Here is a 21,536-nt window from a genome sequence, read left to right on the forward strand (position 1 = left end):
ATACAGTACAAAAGGAACAAACTGATGTACATTGATCCTAAAATCCAAAAACAAAGTTTGTACAGGATGAACAGCAAATGAAAGCGCTTCTATCAAAGCAAGATCTCACATAGGTCATTTTTATACATACGTGGACATGCGCACACCCACACACACACACACACACACAAGCAAGGATGTATGTTTTGTAGGATAGGTCCTTGGAAATAGACATTCTTTGCAAATATGGATGACAGATCAATTGTAATTTATTTTCTTTTAACACTGTATCATCATAAAGAAAACTGGTATAAATGAAAAAATCTATTTCAAATATCTACATCTAAAATTTTAGGCAGTGAAAAAGCACTTTGTTGACAAGGAGTGTGGAATGATGTATGTTAATCATCAGAAACTGCTGAATGCCTTGTTTTTAGTTGCCACTAACAAATTCACATATCAGAACGAACAATACTGCTAAATATCCTTTTTTTTTCCTGTTTTTTTTTGTGTTAAAACATACTGGGAGAAAGAAAAGAAAAGAAAAACTGGAACTCCATACATCTTTCAAAAGTCTGAAATTGAAGCAATATTTAGAACCATAGATGAGGAAACACAGCGGCGTTGGTGTAATATACACAATGCGGTTGTCTTCTTTAATCTGTAATGTACATCAAATACTTTACAACAATGCATTAACAAAAAGCAAGAAATATCTTGCTGTACAGAGGAACCTCGGTGAAACTTGAAGCCTAGAGTCACAACAGATGGAGAGAGTAAACGGAGTGTGAGAAGCCGTCCCCCATAACGTGTGTAAACTCTTCTGTCTTGTGCTTAACGGTAACCTCCCCGCCTGCCACCCTGACTGTCCTGCCCCCCTCCCGGGAGCCACATTCAGTATAAAGCACTTTTTATCCTCTACAGCTCAAACTAGAAAGGCGCTGCACATGGTCAGATCTAGGATTGCTTTAGCTTTCTATTGGTCTCCGAGTTAACTCTCAAGGCATTTAGTTCTCTAAAATAGCACTTAAGATCTCCTTACTGGTTATCACAGCCTTCCTATGGAACAGGCTTTGACAAACTAAATTTGCAGAGAAAAAAGAAACAGAAAAAGGAATGTCTCGTGGTAGGCATGCACATGCATGGTTCCCGGAGCGCCCTGTGCCCGGCTGCTCACACCCAGGAGTCGGGGGAGGCTGGGTAGTGGCTCGTTTCATAGTTCAGTTCACTGTAGGGGCGGGCAGCGGAGTAGAAGTCGACGTAGTTGCCGGTGGACTTGAGGCCCAGGTGCATGGTGTACTCGCTGGCCGGGGGGCGGTGGTGGGCCTGGTCCTCGAAGAAGGACTCATCGTAGTTTCTTGTGGAATTCTGAAACGGCTGGTAGGTCTCATAGTCTTTCCTGCTGGGCTCCTGAGGGACAGGCTGTGCGGACACCTGCAGGGAGAAGGGCCACACAAGGTTACCTTCTTCAAAGACAGGCTCTGAAGCTGGGGATGGTGGTGCAGCCTGTAATCCCAGCAATGCTTTGGGAGGCTGAGGCAGGAGGATCACAAGCCTGAGCAACTGAGAGACTTAATGAGACCCTGTTTCAAAATAAAGATAAAATTAAAAAGGGCTAGGGATATAGCTCAGTATAAGGGCTATAGGTTCAATCCTCAGGGCTGCAAAACTGAACAACATGCCCTCTGCCACAAAACTCCCCAAACAAAAAGGCAGACCATGAACCTGCATCTGCTCTCTGAATACTGCCAATGGCCATGGCCTTTCCTTCTTAATTTTATTTTATTTTTGAAATGTACATACTTATGGAGCGAAGTGAGATAACCTGACCTATGTAAACAGAGTGTCATGTTCGAGTCAGGGGAATTGACATTTCTGTCTGTCTCCTGCAGCGATCATCATTTCTTTGTGTTGGGAACCTTCAAACTCCCCTCTCCTAAGTCTTCATAAAACTTTCAGGAAGCTATGTTGCACGGTGCCCACCCTACTGTGCTGCAGAACACTAGCACTTGCTCCTCCTATCTGACGGGGTTCTGGTTCCTGTTATGCGCCCCCCCCACACACACTCTGTCACTTCTTCTGTGAAATCAACTGTAAGCTGAGAGCATGCAACACTGGTGCCTGGCTTACTCCCTGGACACAATGAGCTCTAGTCTTATCCATGTTGCTGCAAATGACAAATTTCCTTCTTTTTGTGGCTCAATAATGTCCTATTGTGTAATAGCACATCATTCTCTTTAGAATTGGTTCCTGAGCCCACGTGCTATCATTATCCATAATCCTTTTCTTTACTGTTAGTGCAGTAAAATGACATACAATTGACCATTTTAACCATCCTGAGGCATGAAACTCAGTGGCATTAAGCAAGATGGCAGTATTGGGAAATCATCATCACCACCAATTTCCATGACTGTTTCATCATCTCAAACAGGAAGGAGTCTGCACTTGTTAAATGTAAATCTCCATCCTCCTCCCATCCCCTAGCAACCTCCACCCTACTTTGTGTCTCCATGAATTTGCCCTTCTAGGAGTCTCATGTACGTGGAGTCACACAGTATTTGTTGTTGTGTGCCTGCCCTTTTGCACTCAGCATGATGTCTTCATGGTTCATACACATTGCAGCATGTGTCAGAATTCCCTTCTTTTTCACAGCTGAATAATATTCTCTTATATGGACATACCGGATTTTGTCTATCATTCACCTATGGATGGACATTTGGTTTCCTTCTACCTTTTGGCTATTGTGAATTATGCTGCCAGGAAGATGGGTGTGCCAGTACATGCTTGAGTCTCTGCTTTTGGTTCTCTAGGGTATGTGTACCTAGCAGTGATTCAAAGGGTAATTCTAAGTTGAACCTTCCAAGGAACCACCAAATAGTTTGCCATAATAGTGACACCAGTTTACTAGATAGGTTTTTTAAATTAAAGAAGTATAGACTAGAAGCTATAGAATGTGAGTAGTTTATTGTCATCTTCTTGTATTTATTTTGGTGTCATGCTCACAGAAGAGTTACCCTACCGGTGCAGAGGGATGACACCAGGTGTCTCACCTTCAAGTGCACACAGGCACTGAGGCTCCCCTGGCTTCCCCGTCACACCTTCCTAAGCAATGCTGGAGAACAGGGTGTTTCCTAACTTGCTTCACATGAGAACGGACTGAACTCCAGGACTCTGTGAGACTAGGAAGCTTCTGACTGGGGAGGGGAGGGGAGAGGGTTCTACAGAGATGACTCCTCAGTATTTCCTGTTTATGTTCTTATCATCTGCTGGCTACTGTCTGATGTAGGGGCTTAGAGGAATCAAGGGATTACAGAAGCCTTTGAGATACATGGAGTCAGGAATGAGTTCCCCTGCTTGAGAGGAAGACAAAGAGTGTCCGTGGGCCGATAATGTATATATTAGCATTTGCATCTGGGAGTTGAACCAACTCTTCCCCTTCCGATTGCCTCTGGGTTCCTTGCCGAGTACCCATCCCCAAAGTGAGCAGAGCCTCCCAAGGGATAGGGAGAAGGGGACCCCCTACAGCAGGGACACATGAAGCCCTGCTAATGTGCAGTCACTGCGGAGGGGGTCTGGCCTGAATTATGAAACACTCCTAAAGACATACCGTTTGATCATTTTCTAGCAGATTTGGTAATTCTCTATCAGTTTAACTCTAGAAATTGGCCTAAGTTAATAAATAATGATTTGTAATTAGCATGGTATGTGGACGTGAATGCCTTTAATGGACCACTAGTAACTCTTCCCTCAACTAAGTGAAACCCCATCTTTTATATGTAATTGATTTACACTCACGATCGACCAGTTCTGCAAAGTAGTGCACTTCATCTCAACAGCTGTCCAGTTTGCCCTGCACTTCTAGTTAGTAGTGTCTGAATGAATGAGGGTGCTGTCTCCCCACCAAAGTCCAAATGTCCATAGAGCATAAATAAACCTTTGTTAGCCCAAGAGCCTGAGGATGAGAGGGACATTTGGGATTAAGCCGAAATGTCTGCTCAAACCAGGTCTCTGACTGTGTGCACAGGTGGGGTGCTGTTTGCCATTCCTCAAAGGGGTGCACACCCCCTGGGGATGTCTCCACTCTGACACTGGGCTGCTGTCCAAGTGTGGAGCACACAAAGGAAAACCTGTACTAGGAAAGAACTAGAACCTACTAGAACTAGTATGTTTTAATTTCAGCAAGCCCCATATTTACTTGTTTAATCCTCAAGGGCCATATATGTACATGTATGTCTGTTTATATCTACATCTGTGTCCTCTATCTTCCTTCTTATCATCCATCTATCTAGCCTTCCGTTTATCCATCATCCATCCATCCACCTATCCACCCATCCATCCACCCACCCAGTTTCCATTTATAGGTGAACAAATTAAGCTCAGAGTAGTGAAGCAGCTTCACCATGGTGAGTGGTGCTTTGGCAATGGAATTAGAGAATGTGTGTGGCTGACCCTAAGGCCCATGTTGTCTTTACCACACTAACAGAACCATGGTTGCTAAACTTGGAGTGCGGTCCTCACTCAACTGACTGCAGGCCCTATGATAAGAAAGGAGGTCTGTGGATAAAGGAAACCAAAAGGAGGTGCATTTTTTTTTTTTTTTTGTGCTGGTCTCTGTGGCCAGAGGATGCAGTGCTGAAGGCAGGAAGGTCCTGGGGAAATCACTCACAAGGCTATGGCTTTCCTGCAGAGTGGCTGCTGGTTTCACTTTTATGGACAACTTGTTTCAAAATTTTTACTGTTGTCATATTGCCTCTGGTTGGCAGATGGTTTGGAGTTGGGCATAAGCTTTCTAGACAAATCCCTTACTTCGTCATCTACAATGTATATGGGAAGCCACACCACCTTCTCCTGAGGTCTAGCGCCCCGTCCTGAATGTGTGCAGAACACACCACCTAGGGTGATGGATGGTGTGGCCGAGGTTGCAGGGACTGGATTTGCTCACCCATCTGGTGACATGAGATTCAGCTGACGGAACACATCACAGGGGAAATGCTGGCTGCAGTTTATACATTTCTCTAGGGGAATATCTGAAAGCATTCAAAAGTTGGCAGATGAAATGCTCCCAAATATAAGCCCTCCCCATAGCATAGCTAATAATAGATGCATTTAAAGAATATTGCACAGTTTGCATAAAGCAGATGTCTATGAAGGAAGCAGAATGATGTTCCTGTGCAGCACTGGGTATTTCTAGATTTGGATGATGGCTGGGATCTAGAGAAGCCCTGGTCTTCCAGGAGCCTGAGGCAGTTGTCATTGGCTTCACCTTTAGGCAACCTTTCTTCCAGGACGGGGAAGGATGACCAGCAGCGCATGTGGGGTTAATGGGGCCCACACTGTGCTTGTCCCGTGTTCCTGTTTCCATGAAGTTCCCTTCGTTGAAATTTCCCTCAATCGTAGAATGTTTATTCTAAATTCTGAAGGATGGATCCAAAGACTTTCCAACTCCATTAGCGCACTAACAGAAGACTTCCTTGTGTGACTTCCCACCACATTTGCCAGTGCAGTGGGCTGGATGTAGTTTGTTGCCTCCCAAAGTCCCTGTGCTGGAAGCTTGGTCCCTTGGGTGCTGTGGTCCAGATGGTGCAGCCTTTAAGGTTGGGTCATGGTGGCACTGCCCCGGATGGGTAATGCTGGTTTTGCAGAGTGAGTCTCTTCTGATGAGAATGAATCTTTCTAAAGCATGACCCTACTATGTGCTTGGCCTGTTGTGATCTCCAAGGAAATCATAATTTCCTTGGAAAGTTTGAGTGGGAAAAAACTCTTTGATGGATATTTGAAAACACTGCTTGATTTTAGAATAGGGCAAACAGCCCAGTTACTTGCATTCCTTAGCTGGTACCCATGAGGGCTTATCAATGACACCAAGCTAGGACCACAGGACTCAGCTCTGCCTGAGACCTCCCAAGTGCTAGCAAGGATGTGGAACTTGTTTGAATTGTGTGTGTGTTTCCATAGCCTTCTCAGACTTCATAAAGTACAGTCCGAGAATGCCGGGGAAAAGCAACGCCCGGCTGAGCTCACTCTTGTGTCGGGAAAACCATCTCAATGCACTGATTCTCATTTGAGCGACTGCTCAGAATATTCTTAATCATGTGCCCCCCAGAGCCATTGTGGACTGGCGTCTGAATCCAGATGGGAGGCAGTTTCTTGGAACCCACCGTGACCTTACTGTGAGATGCCAAGGATCTCTGGGCCTCTCCAGCATGTGTTTTCATTGCCAAGGTAGCAGGATTCCCTGGAGATGAAAGCTGCTGTGGAGTACTCTGACTGCTGATGGCTTTCTCACAACCCGAGGAACTAAAGACTAATCTTCCACTCCTGGATGCAAAAGTATATCCTGACAGTTCTCTTGGAGAGCTGAGACAGTTTGCTCACTGCACTTACCGAATGTCATGGTATTTGCCACCGGAAAAATGGTTGATTTCCATAAAAGGAGTTGGCATTTCCAATACATTTGTGACTGCTTTTCTTTATGTTTAGGAAGGCATGTTGGCATATAAATAGTTGGGGCCGCTCTGGTGACCTCCTTTCTAGTGCTCAAGACCCAGTTTATTTATTCATTGGCTTCTCTGCTTTTAGCAAAGACCAGAACTGAGGGGTGGCTGATTAGCTGTTAGTGACATGTCAAGCAGGCCATGGGGCCTTGGTTTTACCAGGGGGTCACAAACACCAGGTGTCATCCAGAGTGGCTAAACATGGATTGGAAAATGAAAGGTAAAAGGCCAGCTCCTATGCTGACGATCATGCCTCCTGCGCACGGGTGATTAGAGGAAAAAATAATGTAAGGTATAAGGGACAGTTCAGTGACCTCCCTTGAAAATGGTCCTGCACAGATACCGGTCACAGGACACTGCCAGCTGCAGGAGCAGGACAGCAGCTGTCCCAGAGGGTGTGAAGGAGCCGCCCCAGACACTCACTTCCTCTGTGTGTTTCCTTTCCTCTGGTTCTTCGGATTAGGTACTGGCTTTCCAACTTACCTTCTCAGCCTAACTTCCCTGAAGTAGGGTGCCCACATAAGACACCCTTAGAAGCTGGTCTAGAGGGTTATTTGTGGGAAACAGCTAGGAGGAGCCACACTTGCTAGGAAGCCCATCTTGCAAGTGAGAGGAATGCAAGGTTCTTGAGGCAGAGGCTGTGGCTCTTTGCTGTCCTACTTCCCGTGGAACCACAGAGAAAATGAGTCGTCAGTGAATGTTGAATAAAATGCACACAGACAAACAAACACAAACACCCCACACCCACACCCAGATTGGTTCTTAAGTGCTGTAAAGTGCTCCTCAATCTTGAATGAGGCACGAAGCACTGAGTAATTGTTAAAATGCAGCTCTGCTGTAGGAGAGCTGGATGGGTGAGTGTGGGGCCCCCGGAGCCTCCTGTGCTTGTAACAGGCTCCATGTAAGGGCTGTGCTCGTTCCCCAGTCAGACTCTGAGGAGTGCTAACAGCAGCAGCAGCAGGGCACACTCAGGGTATTCTGTGTAGCTGTTTATATGGAATTGACGTGTCCATGTTATTGGTAACCTCCATGGATATTGAACGCTTTCTTCCTAATCAAAGTTGGCAGCATAACAGGAGCTGCTCATTACCTGCCCAGAAATCAGGCAATTGCTTTCTAGGGTCTGGTACCTTACACTTGGCTATTTGGGCAGTTCTTTTAGCTTCACACCTATGAGTCCATTTTTTCATTACTATAGCGAAACACCAGAGACTAGGTAGCTCTCTAAGGAAAGAGGTCTAAATAGATCACAGTTCTGGAGAGTCAAGGGCACAGTGCTGGCACTGGCTTAGATGTGGTGAGGACCTCGTGGCCGACGGCATGAAGTGATGTAAGGTAGATGTCACAGGGCAAGGCACAAAGTGGAGCGAGGGAAGGGCTCCTGAGTGAACTACCTCAGGGTCCACTGAGAAGTGCTCTGACCACTTACAAGGGTCCCAGAGACCTTCCCCAAGGCCAAACTTCTAAAGGTCCTGCAACCTCGACACTGGAGACTGAGACAGAGCCTCCAGGGTGTGAATGCCCGAGGGACAAACCGCATTCAGATCCCCGTGGTGGCCCCGTGGTGGACAGACGTGAGCCCAGAGCCTCAGGGAATGTTTGTTTTCAGTTCTGGATGAATATGGCATAGAAATTAATCTATTTTTTAAAATTCTAGGTCATTTCACTGTCCGAAAACAGAACATAGTCGTGCTGCCACTCCTTTACCTGGTTGTGTTTGATGTCTTCTGCGGGTGCACCATATGAATTCCTATACAAGGTTGAAATTCCAGTGTTCTGAGCTAAAAGCAAAGGAAAGCAAAAGAAAATTAGCCAAGGAAGCAAGATTTCAAGTGAGGAATGAGGGTTATGGAGGCAAATTCCTGCCCTGGAAAAGCTCAATTTCTCACAGACCATTTCAAATGGAAGAAATTCTAGGGTCCTGAGCCTCATTTCACATACAGATATACAGAACAAGGAACAGTTATTTTATAAACTCGCAAAGCTGTCAGCCTCTTCCAGTAACGTTCACATTGCAGACAGGGTCAGGGCAGGTGCAGCAAACAGATGGTCATCTTGCAAGTTTTATTGCCTTCTTTCCTACTGAAAACTGGTGGGTAATAAAAGCTTGTCACCTGCACTGAAGCATGCAGGAGTCTGTGTCAGCAGCCTAGTTTTTAGCTGGAGAATGACAAAAATAAAGTTTCTAATCTGAGCTCACAGAAGTGCTTGATCATCTTCCAGACAGCTCATTTCTTAAAGGCCCTGAGGACAGGCAGAGAGCGCCCCCCAAATGTCTCCTGCACTCCTGGAGGGCTGCAGCTTTGGAGTTCTGTTGGAGCAAGAGTCCTCAGCCTGCCTCTGGCCCAGCGGAGAGCTGGCTGAAAGGAAAGAAGGAAGACCTGTCACTTCCAGGGTCCTGGAAAAGGGGTCTACCTGCTACTTTCTCACCTGCAACCCCTGAGGCACATGCCATAGGTCCAGACAGGGGCTCGGGGTCCTACTTCCCTCAAAGTTGCTGAAAGGTCATGGTCTAAGAGTGTTCTGGCAAGAGCTGTTTGTCAAGTGTCAATGGGACATAAAAACCAAAGCGAAACAACCAACCTCAAACCTCAAGAAGCAGGAAGGGCTTATCCTTTGTGTTGTGATTTAGATCTGAAATAGTCCCCCTAAACCTCATGTTTTCAGGGGTGGACTTCAGATGGTGATTGGATAATGGGTTTGCTTATCTACTGAAGAGTTTGTGGAGGAATATGCTCTTAGGAGGTGGGGCCTGGTCAGAGCAGAGAGCTCACTGGGGCTGTGACTGGGCAGAGTGTGTCTCATTTCCTGGCTCCTCCCTTCTCTCACTCCACTTCCTGGCCGCCATGATGTGAGCAGCTTTCCTCTGCCACACCCTTGTACCATGCTATTTCTGCCTTGGAGCCAGCCAACCATGGAATGAACCCTTTAAAACTGTGAGTCAAAATAAACCTCTCTTCTTTAAGTTGTGGGAGTCTCATATTGTTTCCCGGTGATGGGACAGTAACTAAGACACTTTGCTTCCAGAATGTAAGGCATAATGAAATGTAATCACAATGCGTCTAATCTGCCAGGGATCAGACTGCTAGACACACTGAGTTAGCACAGCCTATCAAAGCTTAAGTTCACGCCACCCATGATTATTGCCTAGAGGCACATAATAGCTGTGTAACAAAACTCCTCTTAGGAAATTTAACTTAGAAAGTGAGGGTGAAAATCTTCAGTCTGCTATCTTTTCTAGTTCAACGTACATCACTTCTGTCTGTTGTATTGTGGACATTACTATCTCTCTCCTGAACCACTAAATCCTCCATGATGGTCCAGCTTCCTATCTACCCAGCTCTGCTCCATTCACTCCATTCCTAACAGGCAGAAGTATCATGGAGTTGTACAAAATGGATTACGCCACTCCTTCTTCTTCTGATGCTGCAGTGCCCTCCACCCTGTGACTGCTCCTCGCTCCACGTGACTGACCCCTGTCTAACTGTCCACAGCATTTCTCTCCCTTTTCTCTCCTTACAGAGCCCTAGCTACTGCTTCTGCTTCCTACACTGCTAAGCCAAGTTTGTATGGCTTCAGGGAGGTGGGACTTGCTCATCTTTCTCCCTGGGACTCATTGGACTGGCTGCCTCCTTGTTAGTATTTAGGTATCAGCTCTAATGTCTTTTCCTTGCCCAAGGCAGGTATTAGGTACTGGGTCACAGCGCCTGACATCCACAGCCTAAAGGAGGAGAGGTTTAATTGGGCACACAGTTTTAAGGGATTCAGTCCATGGTTGGCTGCCCTATGGCAGGACCAGCATAGCAGAGGGGCATGTTCATCTCACGGTGGCTGGGGAGTAGAGCAGGGGAACCACACCACAGAGGAAAGGACCAGGGAGCAGATATAGACCCATCAGACACACGCAGAAGTGTGTGCTTTGCTAATCCCCTGCGTGGCTCCTGAGCCTATAAAGTTGACAATTAAGTTGATCCAACCTGTCAGGAAAAGTAGCTTTGCTACCTGGCTTCCTCTGGCCTCCTTACTCTGTTTAGCTTCTTCCTCCTATGCAATGTCCTGCTGCATTACCCTGTGAGGTGACCTTGTGGATTGCCTACCTTCACCTCTAGACCAGAAGCCCCACGAGGACAGGGACTTTGTGTCTTGTCACCTTTGTGTATATCTGCAGAGCCTAGGACAGGCCTGGAATCGGCAGGTGCTCATGGACTAAGTGCTCTCTGTGCTGAATAAGTGAATGACTGAAGACAAAACCCACTAAAATCTGCCTGCAGGGCTATCATTTGATGATTGGCAATGTCACTTCAAGGATGAGGTGACCTTTTTGTCTGTTGCACTTATGGGAAAGTAGGACACTGGCACCACTCTACTCTTGGTCTCCCTCTCTGTTGTGTTTGTGGCCTCCGAGCAGAAGGTGTTCTCGGGAAGTTCTTTGCTGAACCTTCCCTGTTAAAGACGACTGTGAAGTTGAGGTGGAGCCACCCTGGCATACACATGCAGCAGAGGCCTCCGCGGATGCTCTGCCTGCTCTGTCTGAGTGAGGGGTGGACTCAGAAATGTTTCTTGCTTTTTTGTCTCATCCCTGAAGACACAATTCCCAGCTGAATCCACACTGGAGATTAGAATGGCTTTAACAGGCACATGGAGAGAGAGAGACTGGCAAAAACACCACAGACCTGATGAAAAGCATCTGGGAAGCTCAGACGGGAGGGCGAGGTTCCTGAATAGAGTTAGAAGTCAGGCCCCGTAGCTCAGGGATCCTGCAGCCCTGTGGTGAGGCAAGTTTCCACACACCAGAGGTTCCTAGGCAACCATGACCTCAGAAATAGCTGTCAAAACTGGCACGCCTGAATGAACAGCGGATTCCAGCTCCCTGAGGGCCTCTTAGTGCAGTGAGACTCAGAGGGGGAACACATTCAAGGGGCTTCATCTAAGCTGGGAAAGGAATCCAGAACAGGAGGGTAGAGGACCTCAATTTCTAGAGCTAAGTACAGACTAGGACAGCTCAGGTGAGAAAGTGCTGCCACGTTCAGCTCACATGGGGTGCATTTTGGGGCTGAGGCCTCCCCTGGCTTCCGCACAGCAGAGAGCTCGGGACCAAGGCAGACGGCAGCATTTCAGGTAGCTCCAGTGCACTCAAGACTCTGTCCCTTTGATTTATTCCCGAATGAGAAAAAAAAATTATTTTTTTGATGTGGAGTCCACAAGAAATCTGATTTTTCAGGTAAATATCTGAATGACGAGAATTTGCTAAAGGGCTCTGGAGCAGGCTTGGCAACTCAACCTTTCTATTCCTGTGAGAAATGCTGGCTCCCAACTTGCTTGACCGGGGACTTAATTCATATTGCTAGAGAAGAGGGCGAACACAACCTCTGGCTCCATCACCCTCGCTGACACCTCACCTCTGCCGTCATCATGGTCACAAAGCCACTGTGATGGCCACTTCCTTCAACAGCACCACCATTGCTGTGACAATAACTAGCTTTTATGAGCTTACGAGGAACTGTCCCTATAAACATATTCAATAAAGATCTTAATGTTCTTCTGGGCTTGCTACATGATTGAGGGTGTAATTCCGAATTACACTTTTAAGTAAGTTAGAGCAAAGCTGCTTAAGCCTCTAAATAAGTTTGAAGAATTACATACCTCTCAATTACATATATCTCAATACCAGAGTTGCCCAACCCCTTGCTCTTTCCTAGAAAGACCGAACATCAGAAACATATTAGATTTTGTGTTTTATTATGTGTGCAGGGCACAATCATGTGGCCTTGGAACTAGTTCAACATAAACACACTCACATTTAGAAGCCTTCTGAATGATTCTACTGGTTCAGAGGATTAAAGGGCAACACTAAACTTCAATGATAACAATGCCATCGATCTCACAATTATTCTTGTCACCATAACTGAATTCAGCATCTCAGACTTTGCGTGTTAAGACCACCCAGGGCCATAATAACCACAAGGTGAGTAGGTAAGGTGAATTTGGTGGCACTGCCCATTCAGGGTAATCAGTCCAAATTAGATCCTCTACTGAATGCCTCCATTCCAGAGACAGAGGATTTAGACCCACAACTTTATTTGTTCATGTTCATCAATGACTAGGGCAACATTCATGGGGGAGAACAGTGAAAGAGAATGATAAGTGATGGCCTTGCCATCAATTCAGTTCTCGCTTTCAAGGGACATTGCAGGAGCAAGGGCGAAGCACTCCCTTGTAGGGTCTGCGTGTGGAGGCAGAATGTGGACGGGGTGGGGATGAAAACCATCTTTATTATACTTTTCTGCATGCAGCTGTGCAGAGTTATCATGGAAACTCACTGCTGCTGGGGGAAATACATTTGCTATTAGAAAAATTTATCTTAGCCATCCTGGGTTTGGAAGACATTTTAATAAATCATCCAATTTGTCTATTCTGCTTCCCTGCAAATCTGCATGTAAATAATATCAGAGAACTGTGCCCAGTGCTTTCAAGATGCCCTTGATAAGAGGATCCCAGCATGTGCTTAGCGTTGTGCCTGTTGCACCCCAGTTTTATGGATGATCTAATCTGAGCCTGTTCCCTTGAAGCTTTTTTGCTCATAGTGTATTTCCAGGAGGGACAGATCTCCATGTCCAGGTGGCGAAGAAACATGTGGGTCCCTGGTTAGAAGCTCATGGCTCTGAAGTTCTGCTTTTAAGGTATAAGCCCCTCTATAGCAACATCCCCACAGGTCAGAGATATACAGAGACCCTGGAGAAGTCTGAATGCCCCAAGGAGAACCATGTGGAGCAGACGGTGAATGGAGCCCAGGCGTAATTACCAGACAGGAGGGCCAGGGCGTGCTGGGCAGGGAGCTGACAGGAGTCGTGCACTGATTTAGGCTTCCCTAGTGTCCCAACTGGGGAGTAAAAATGAACCAATGAGGAATGAAGGGCAGAAAAGAGTGATGCCTTCCCACAGAAACTCTGCTCATCAGTTCTAATTAAGCTTCATAGACGTTTGTTAGTAAATGGTTGGCATTATGCAAAAGGAGAAAATGTCTCAATGGCTCTGAGGGATTTAAGTCTCTCCTCTCCCTTCCCTTCCCTTCCCTTTTCTTCCTTTCCCTCTCTGGCCCTCTGCTTCTATTCTCTTTCCCTTCCCCCCATGCCTAAAGGGCAAGCCTAACCATACTACACCCACCATCTTGGAGTCTCCTCCTCCATGGGTTGTGCCAGTGAAGAGAAATCTGTGGTGATGCCTGTGTGCATATGAGCTGAACAAGCAGGAAGGAAAGATGGTGATAAAATGTGTGCAGAGAACCTGTTCCCATAGTTCTTGCTAGGACTGAGGTGCTGACTTTAGATACCTCCAGCTTAATGTCCTCAGTTCAGCGCATGGGGATGGTGGCTGTCAACATTTCCAGTGACCTGACAGCTACGGAGTCCTCCTGGGCTCCAAAGTGTGGTGTGCATCACAAAGCCCCAGCCTTCTGCCCTGTTCCTGCCCACCTGCTCCACAGGGGCAGAGGTGCTGGGGTGCCTCACCTGTCATGGCGTCTTTCCTGGAAGTGTGTTCGCCTTTAGTTCCATGGTAAGTGGCGTTGCTGCCAGTGGACTCGTAGTCCGTTTTCCTTTCTTTGAGGCTGATCGTTTCCCGAGGTGAAGCTGGGGCACTTGCTGCATAAAGAAACGAGAAGGATGACTTCCTGTGCCTCTGTCTCATTCCTTAGCACGTGTATCTTTTCATGCAGATTGTTAAGGTCATAAATACTCATAGCTCAACATACATCAATATGTATGCATGGATTCCTTAATTTTTTTTGTAGATTTTGCTCTTGTCCTTATCAGCTTCCTTCAGTCTGTGACAAACCAGTGTTTTGTAGTTAAGGGGGCATATGTGACCTGGAGATGGGCAGTGAAAGATTGCAGTCTGGGGCCATCTTCCTTAGAGAGAAATCCTTTGGAGACATGAGCGGCCCAACGTACCTGCAGCAGTTTTAAGAATGAGACCAATCTCATTTCTTTCTTTCTCTTTTCTCTCTCTTCCTTTCTCCCTCCCTTTATTTTTAAATTAGATGTGTTTTAGAGGAGCTATTATAGCTTGAGTATCCCTAATCTGAAAATCCAAAATCTGATCATTGATGTGATAGGTGGAAAATGCCACACCTGACCTCATAAGACAGACTGTGGTAAAATGATAAAAAAAAAAACACTATATAAAATTACCTTCAGGCTATGTATATCAGGTACATAGGAAGCATAAATGAATTATGTGGTTAGACTTGGGTCCTAGCCCCAAGATATCGCATTATATACATGCAACTATTCCAAAATTTAAAAAGAAAGACGAAAAAAAGAGAAAAGAAGCAGAAATCAAAAACATTTCTAGTTTGAAAAAGAGATATTCAACCTGTACTGGTATTGAAGAATCCATGATTAAAATAAACGCAATTTGACATAAATTTTGAGACACCTGGAAATGGCTCTAAAGGAAGGCATAAGGAAACAACTGCGCCAAAGGGAGACTTGGGCTGACAGCACCCAGCTCACCAAGTTTCTCCCAAGGTGGCCGGGGCAGGACTGAGTGAACTCCCTTTTATGCCAGGGCACCTTTGCTCCAACTCTTTGAGGGAAACCCCAACAGGCTCTTGTACACACTTTACATTTCAGCTACTCGCTCTGCCAGCCCTCTGTGTCCCCACTTCTAAAGAGATGGGCTGTAGTCCAAGGAGCACCCTCCCACCCATGCTGGGGGAATTCTGTGATTCTTTAGCAGACTGACAGCAGAAACAGAGAGAAGCTGAACTTGAAGTTTATTTGTCTTGGGAGATGGAATGGATTGATAGCAACTCATAGCCCTGTGGCTGTGAGGTGCCAGAGGAGGGGAAGCGTTCCGGGTTGGGGACCAGCCCCCTCATCCTCCTGGGGGTGTGGGACATTCTGGGTTGCAGCCAGCTCAACCTGAGCTCAGCCCAGGACCAAAGCTCCCCTGGGACAGCACCACCTCTTGCTCATCCCAGGACTTACATGGAATTTAGGGAGCCCTGGGTCTGGATTCTCAGTGGAGGATTCTCAGAATGCAAATTTAACAAGTTAAAGCCAGGATTTCCTGGGGGAAACTCTGATTTGTAGCAAAGAGCCCTCTTTTCTTTGCTGGTGTACAACTCCCTTTTTAGCCAAGCCTTGGTTAACCTTTTGTAACATCAATCCCACGGTGTGCAGGGTCCCTCCACCCCAGCACCCTGGGCCTGCCCCTACCCTGAATGCTCCCCTGTTCTCATGTCTCAGTCATGGGTTGTGTCTGTCTAACTCAGCGTCTTCTATGGAGAGAGCCCTGTGCAGGCCACCTTGGATAGCAGAGATGGGAAGCACGTATCATTCCTGAACCGGGGGGCCCCAGTCCAGTGAGGAAAGGGACGTGTAAAGAGATGGACATTTTCCAGCCCTGGCTGCTTCGTAGTGATAGGTCTCCCACTACCTCAGCAGCTGTTATGTATTGTAGCTGCCCTCTTCCTATGGTGCCTTGGCCCCTCCCCTGTGTGACGTCATGCCAAGATGGCTGCTCCCACTAAAGAATAAACCCTTCTTCCCAGCCTGCCCCTGTTCCCGCCTAGAGAGTAACCTAATACTCGCTCACCTCCTACCACCTAGTGACATCACCGGCTCCTCCATTCCCTAGTCACTACCTCACTCAACCCCACCTCAGCCCCTACAAAACCCACCCCAGTCTCTATAAAAGACTCTCCCTGCCCTGGCCATATTGCTTTTGTCTCTCCTTTGTTCAGAGACAGCCCGGCAGATCTATTCCCCTAATAAAGGCTTGTTGTGGCCTGGTCTGGTCTTGGTCTTTGGCCCTTTTACCTGACACATAGAAGGAGCTCCGAGACTACTGAAACACTGGTACTGGAGCCTCATCAACACCAGTGGGGCTGCAAGGTCTGGGTACCAGGGTAGAAGAGCCTGCAGCACCACTGGCCCAGGCACAACTGACATCACAGTGATGTGGCCCAAGGCCTGTGTGGGCCCAGCTGTGTGATGAGGGGAGAAGGTGGGACAGGACAGATCAGGCCTGGGAGTCGGCCATCTCCACCCTGGGAGGGGGACAGAGGGCGTGAGAGGCGGAGACTACAGCTCATTAACACTGGGGGTCCAGGGGCACAAAGGGGCCCCTCTGCAAGGACAACTGAGTCCCCAACAAGCCTCTGACCTGGCTGTGCCTTGTCCACTCCCTGCCTGTTCTCTCGGCACCTCACTGGCCTCCTCCTCCTGCTGCTCCGCTCCTCTCCTCCAGGAATGTCCTCCACTGTCCTTGAGTCTTTGCTCTGGGTCTTCCCGCACAGAGGCTGGCCTTTTAGGAGCCACCACTGTGCAGTCATGAAGGGATAACATTTTGGAGGCTCTTGACCAAAGCTCTTAAAATTAGAGCCTAATATCGCACAGAGGGTGGTGTTTATGAAGCCTCGCCAAGTGTGTAATTATCTCCTGAGACTTCACCCGAGGCGCTGCTCCCAGCCCCCAGTAAATCAGGATTAAGCTCTGGGAGAAATCAAATCATGCCAACAAGTGTTTAGTAGGTGTTCTTGGTGTGCCTGGCCTGGGAAACACCAAGCAAGTGCTCGCTGAATGGTTGCCTGTCGCCAGCTTTGCCTGGCCCCAGAAGAGGGCACTTGCATTCCCTGGTGCCTTCCCACTTACTCCATCAGCCCCGTTCCCTGGCATGGCTTGGTTTGCTGCAGTTCTGAATAATGAGAGCTTTTAAAGACACCCTCCTTCTGTTCCTCAGACTCAGTGTTCTTTGTCTTTCCAAGTTGGCCCCAGAATTTTGGAGTAAGAAGAAAAAGAGGCCACCTCTGTGCTTCTCTGGTGACAGGGAGGCTCCTGATTCTTTTCTTTTGGTACCAGGGATCGAACCCAGGACCTTGTGCTTTCGAGGCAAGCTCAGCACCACTGAGCTAAATGCCCAGCCCTCTTGATTCTAAACTAGGTCTGGACTAAGTGTCCTAAGCATCCATGACATCCCAGACATAAAAGCTTCCACGGCCTGGGGGAAGGCATTTTATCTCAGTCCAGAGTGCCCCATTCACTTACGGCTTTCCTCAAGATTCTGAGTAAACTTTTACAGTAGACCTCAGAGACCAGAGGCTACCCCAATGCCACGCTGCCGGAGAGTGTCCTCTACTGAGACCCCAGAGATGCTCTTTCAGGAAAAACAATCTTCTCAGCAAAGGGAGGGCGGGGCAGAGTGAAGAGCAAGCTGTCATAGAAAAGCTAAGGTATCTGGGTGCATCTGGGTGCATCGCATCCCACAGGCATCCTTCATTCTCCGAGGAAAAGCAAAATGCAGAAATTGAAAGAGAAGTTTTAAAGAATGTACACCGAGTAAAAGAAGAGTAAAATCTATGCCACTTATGTTGCGAAACAATGTGTTCACGTTTTACCTTTCATTGTTTCCTTTGGTCTTTGGCATGGTATAAAATGACTGAAAAGCATGTAAAGTATTTTTACAAAGAAAAAACTTAAGCAATAGGAATGTGAAAAAACTAGAAAAATTTAAGTGTTACAAGAAGAATTTATCAATGGCTGTAGGTGATGATAAAATGCTAACTGGATATGGAATAGTTAGGAAAGCTTCCATGACAAATGTCAAACGTATTCACACCAAAGGAGGAAACGGCACCTCCTGTCTTCTTTACTCTCGTGTTCCAATTACAGAACAGAAAATGCTACTCAAAGTTTAAGTTTCAAAAACTGCCCATGGAAACCCTGCTGTGCAAACCTGGAGAGTTTCTGGACAGTCGTTTCTCCGGCAGGAAGGTTGGTGATGGGCATTTCATGCAGACGGAAGCTGCTGGAGAGAGATTCGCCCTGACTGCATGCACACACACTCACACACACACACACACTCACACTCACACACACACACACACTCACACTCACACACACACACACACACAACTGCCGACGGCATAAAAGGAAACAGAGTCTCTTCCTATTTCTGGCCGGGCTCTGGATCAGGACGCCCTCCTCTGTGTGGGGCTCAGGAGGGAGGCCTGGGCCACCCTGGCGCCTCTTACCTGAACGGTTGTTGGGAGACACGCGCACAGGGGAGATGGAGGGCGTGCGGGAGGAAGAGTAGGGCCTTTGCCGGTCCCTCTCGATGGTTGACGACGAGGCTACAAAGTGATACTGTGACCATCCATCCTGCAAAAGACACACGGCTCCTGTTAAACGGGAAGGCAGAGCAATTCTGCCCCTCTGGACATTTCTGAGTCCCGGGCATTTGAATTTGCAAAACGTTTCTAGTTGATGTCAGAAGAGATTACGGAGCCACGGATATCATCAGGCCAACGGAGAGGCAGGAGAATGCAGACACAGCCTCCTCCCGCAGCCTGACTGCTTTTAGCTCCTGCTTTCTTTCCCAAATGTGAAGTAAACGGTCTCTTTGCAAACCTTTTTCGGCCAGAGGCTTTTATTAAATGCAATTATGATGCTCAGAATGTCAGGCCACCCTGAAGATGTCTAACTTTGCTACCTGGCTGCAGCCCTGTCCACCTCCTCCTGACCCCCTTGAGTCTTCCTGAAGTGCTCACTTCTGTCCATACAACCAACCCGTGAGCAAGTGCACAGCAGAGCCATCTTCCCTTCCCACCCACCTCCCTGGCCAGACCGTTCCAGCCTCCTACTCTGCCATAGACACCACCTCCTGTCTCTGGGTATTTGCATACCCCACTGCCACACCTTCTAGTGCCCCGCAAAGCACACTTTTCAATTTAGAGCATGTTCAGAACACATTTTGCCAACCTTTATTAGTTTCCGAACACCCAGCTAATATATGAAAAGTGTACATACCATTTTTGTGATAAAAACATATAAATATATAATGAATCATTCTGTGAATTTAGAAAGCATAACAAAGGAAATAATAACAGCAAATAAGACCCCCCAGAGAGCTCCTGTTGATATGTCCCCATATTTAAATTCCAGCCTCTTTTAAAATTTAATTGTATTTCTATCAAAGTAATGTGTCAAATAGTATTGGTATTATAATGAAGGAGATCACCTACTCCACTCCTAGTTCCTGCTTCCCAGAGAGAACTGGTTCCAACTCATTTAGATTTGGGGGTGGGGGGTGGCGAGGTGAAGTGATGTTTAGTCTTCTAAGGGATTCAGTGCTTTTTAAGGAGTCATTGCAAATATTATTAGATGAAAACTAATAAAGAACATACTTCATACTCATTTCAACATCCATGTCTCTGTCTAATTTTCACTGGTCTTGTTCTACTTGATTGGTACTATAGAGCCCAAGATGAGAAGTACATGATTTTATTTATTTTCAATTTAAATAAGATGACTTTATTAGTGCTTTTTAATCTATGATAATTACCTTCAAAACACTGGTCTAACTTATCGTTTAACCTAAAGGTTTTTATTAGTACATTGTCCATAACAATAGCATTCTTCATGGGAAGTTGGTGCAGGGACACAGCACACCCTAATTCTTTTGTTTAATCTCCATCCCCTCCCTTCCCTGTCTCCTCCCTCCATCGCCTGATCCCTTTCCCATATAATAAAGATCTTTCTATTTCCTATTTACCTTTTATTTTGCTTTTTATTTATATTTTGAGTTTCTCATATAAGAGAAACCATGCGATATTTAAGCTTATTTCACTTAACATTAAGGTCTCAAGGTGGATCCATTTCCCTGCAAATGACTCAAGTTTATCTTCATGGCAGAGTAGTACTCCACTGTGTGTGAATATCACATTTTTAATCCATTCACCTGTTGATGGACATATAGCCTACTTTAAATATTTAGCTATTACGAATTGTGCTGCTGTAAACATCAGCATGCATGGGTCACTGTAATACGATGTCTTTAACGCTTTGGGGAAGATACCTAGAAAGGAAAGAGCTGGGTCAAGAGGAATTTCTAGTTAGTTTTTTGAGGAATCTCCATAGTGGTTGAGAAGTACATTATTTTAATACCCACTACCTAGCACTTACTGGGTATTTACTATGTCATAAGAGTCTCTCAGCATCTCAAGAGGTGGAAGATATCATTATGCTGATTTTACCAAGGAGGGACTTGAGCTTTTGGAAGCGCTACTCTAAGTCAAAAAGTAAGAAGTAAAAAACGCTATTATTAAAATGTGATGAGCTAGTAAGTGTGTGGAAGAGAAAATAAAGTGGCGTCGGGGGAGAGAGGCTCTGAGTGGAGAGCGCTGGGGTGGCTGCAGATGGGGATGTGCAGGGGCTGGGACCTACACCCTGAGCACAGCGGCCGGGGCTTCCAAGCCAAGGGAAGGACAGACAGGAAGGCATGGGTGGAGACAGGTGTGGCTCAGGCGGGAACCTGAAAGGCTCCTCTGACTGCGGTGGAGAGGGAACAGGGACCAGGAAGGAAGAAGCCTTCTGAGTGTGGAAGAAGGGGCTGGGGACAGAAGCTGCAATTCCACCAGAGAGGGAGAGAACACACTGCCTCCCTTGGGGGCTGGTGGGGACTGAGGGAAGACTGGGGTCCACACCAGGGGCTCTGCTGATGAGTGGGCTGAGGAGGCTGAGTGGGAGCAGTCCAGCCTTCCCCACCTTCTGAGCTAACAACAGGGGACCACAGGAGCCATTTCTGGAGGCAGAACAATGGAGAGAAGGAGCCAGGAGGGAAACTAAGGCTGCCTCTGGGACAGGTGACGTCAGAGAACCCTGGGAGACCCTGGGAAGAGGGGACCAAGAATCAAGCAGACTCCGCAAACCAGGACCTCAGGAGCTGGAGATAAAACTGGGGTTGAGCATATACATATTACTCAGTGCAAAAGAATGGATGGAATGTTATGAATGAATGCAAAGGAAGGGAAGCAGAGGACAGAAGGAGTGAGCCCAGGACATCCTAGGAGTTAGGAGGTGCAAAGAGCCAGAGAAGCTTCCAAGGAGGCTGAGGGAGCGCTGTGAGTGGGGGGAGAATGAGCAGGTGGGACGTTAGGCAAGACCAGGAGAGCGGACTGTAGAGAGGGGAAGGAGACAACCAGACAGCCAGGACCAAGCGCTCACTGGCTCTTGGAAGATGGAAGCCACAGTGATGGGAACACACTGGCCAGCCTGGCAA

General features: G+C 47.0%; 1 protein-coding gene across 6 annotated transcripts in view; it reads right to left on the reverse strand.

Annotated features, from left to right (window-relative positions):
• Positions 1-230: 230 nt before the first annotated feature.
• Positions 231-21,536, reverse strand: part of Ctnnd2 (catenin delta 2) — an 871,879-nt gene continuing 850,573 nt past the window's right edge. For all 6 annotated transcript variants that reach the window (XM_087189427.1, XM_004845189.4, XM_004845188.4 and 3 more), the window contains 4 exons: positions 18,511-18,637; positions 13,982-14,113; positions 8,181-8,254; positions 231-1,413 (listed from right to left, as the gene is read on the reverse strand). In XM_087189427.1, coding sequence (XP_087045553.1) covers positions 1,153-1,413; positions 8,181-8,254; positions 13,982-14,113; positions 18,511-18,637 — 594 coding nt within the window. In that variant the 3' untranslated portion in view covers positions 231-1,152. The remainder of the gene's footprint in view (positions 1,414-8,180; positions 8,255-13,981; positions 14,114-18,510; positions 18,638-21,536) is intronic.

Source organism: Heterocephalus glaber, unplaced genomic scaffold (assembly GCF_053883595.1).
Source record: "Heterocephalus glaber isolate CG9 unplaced genomic scaffold, H.glaber_assembly_v1.0 deba00001538, whole genome shotgun sequence".
Classification (NCBI taxonomy): Eukaryota; Metazoa; Chordata; class Mammalia; order Rodentia; family Bathyergidae; genus Heterocephalus; species Heterocephalus glaber.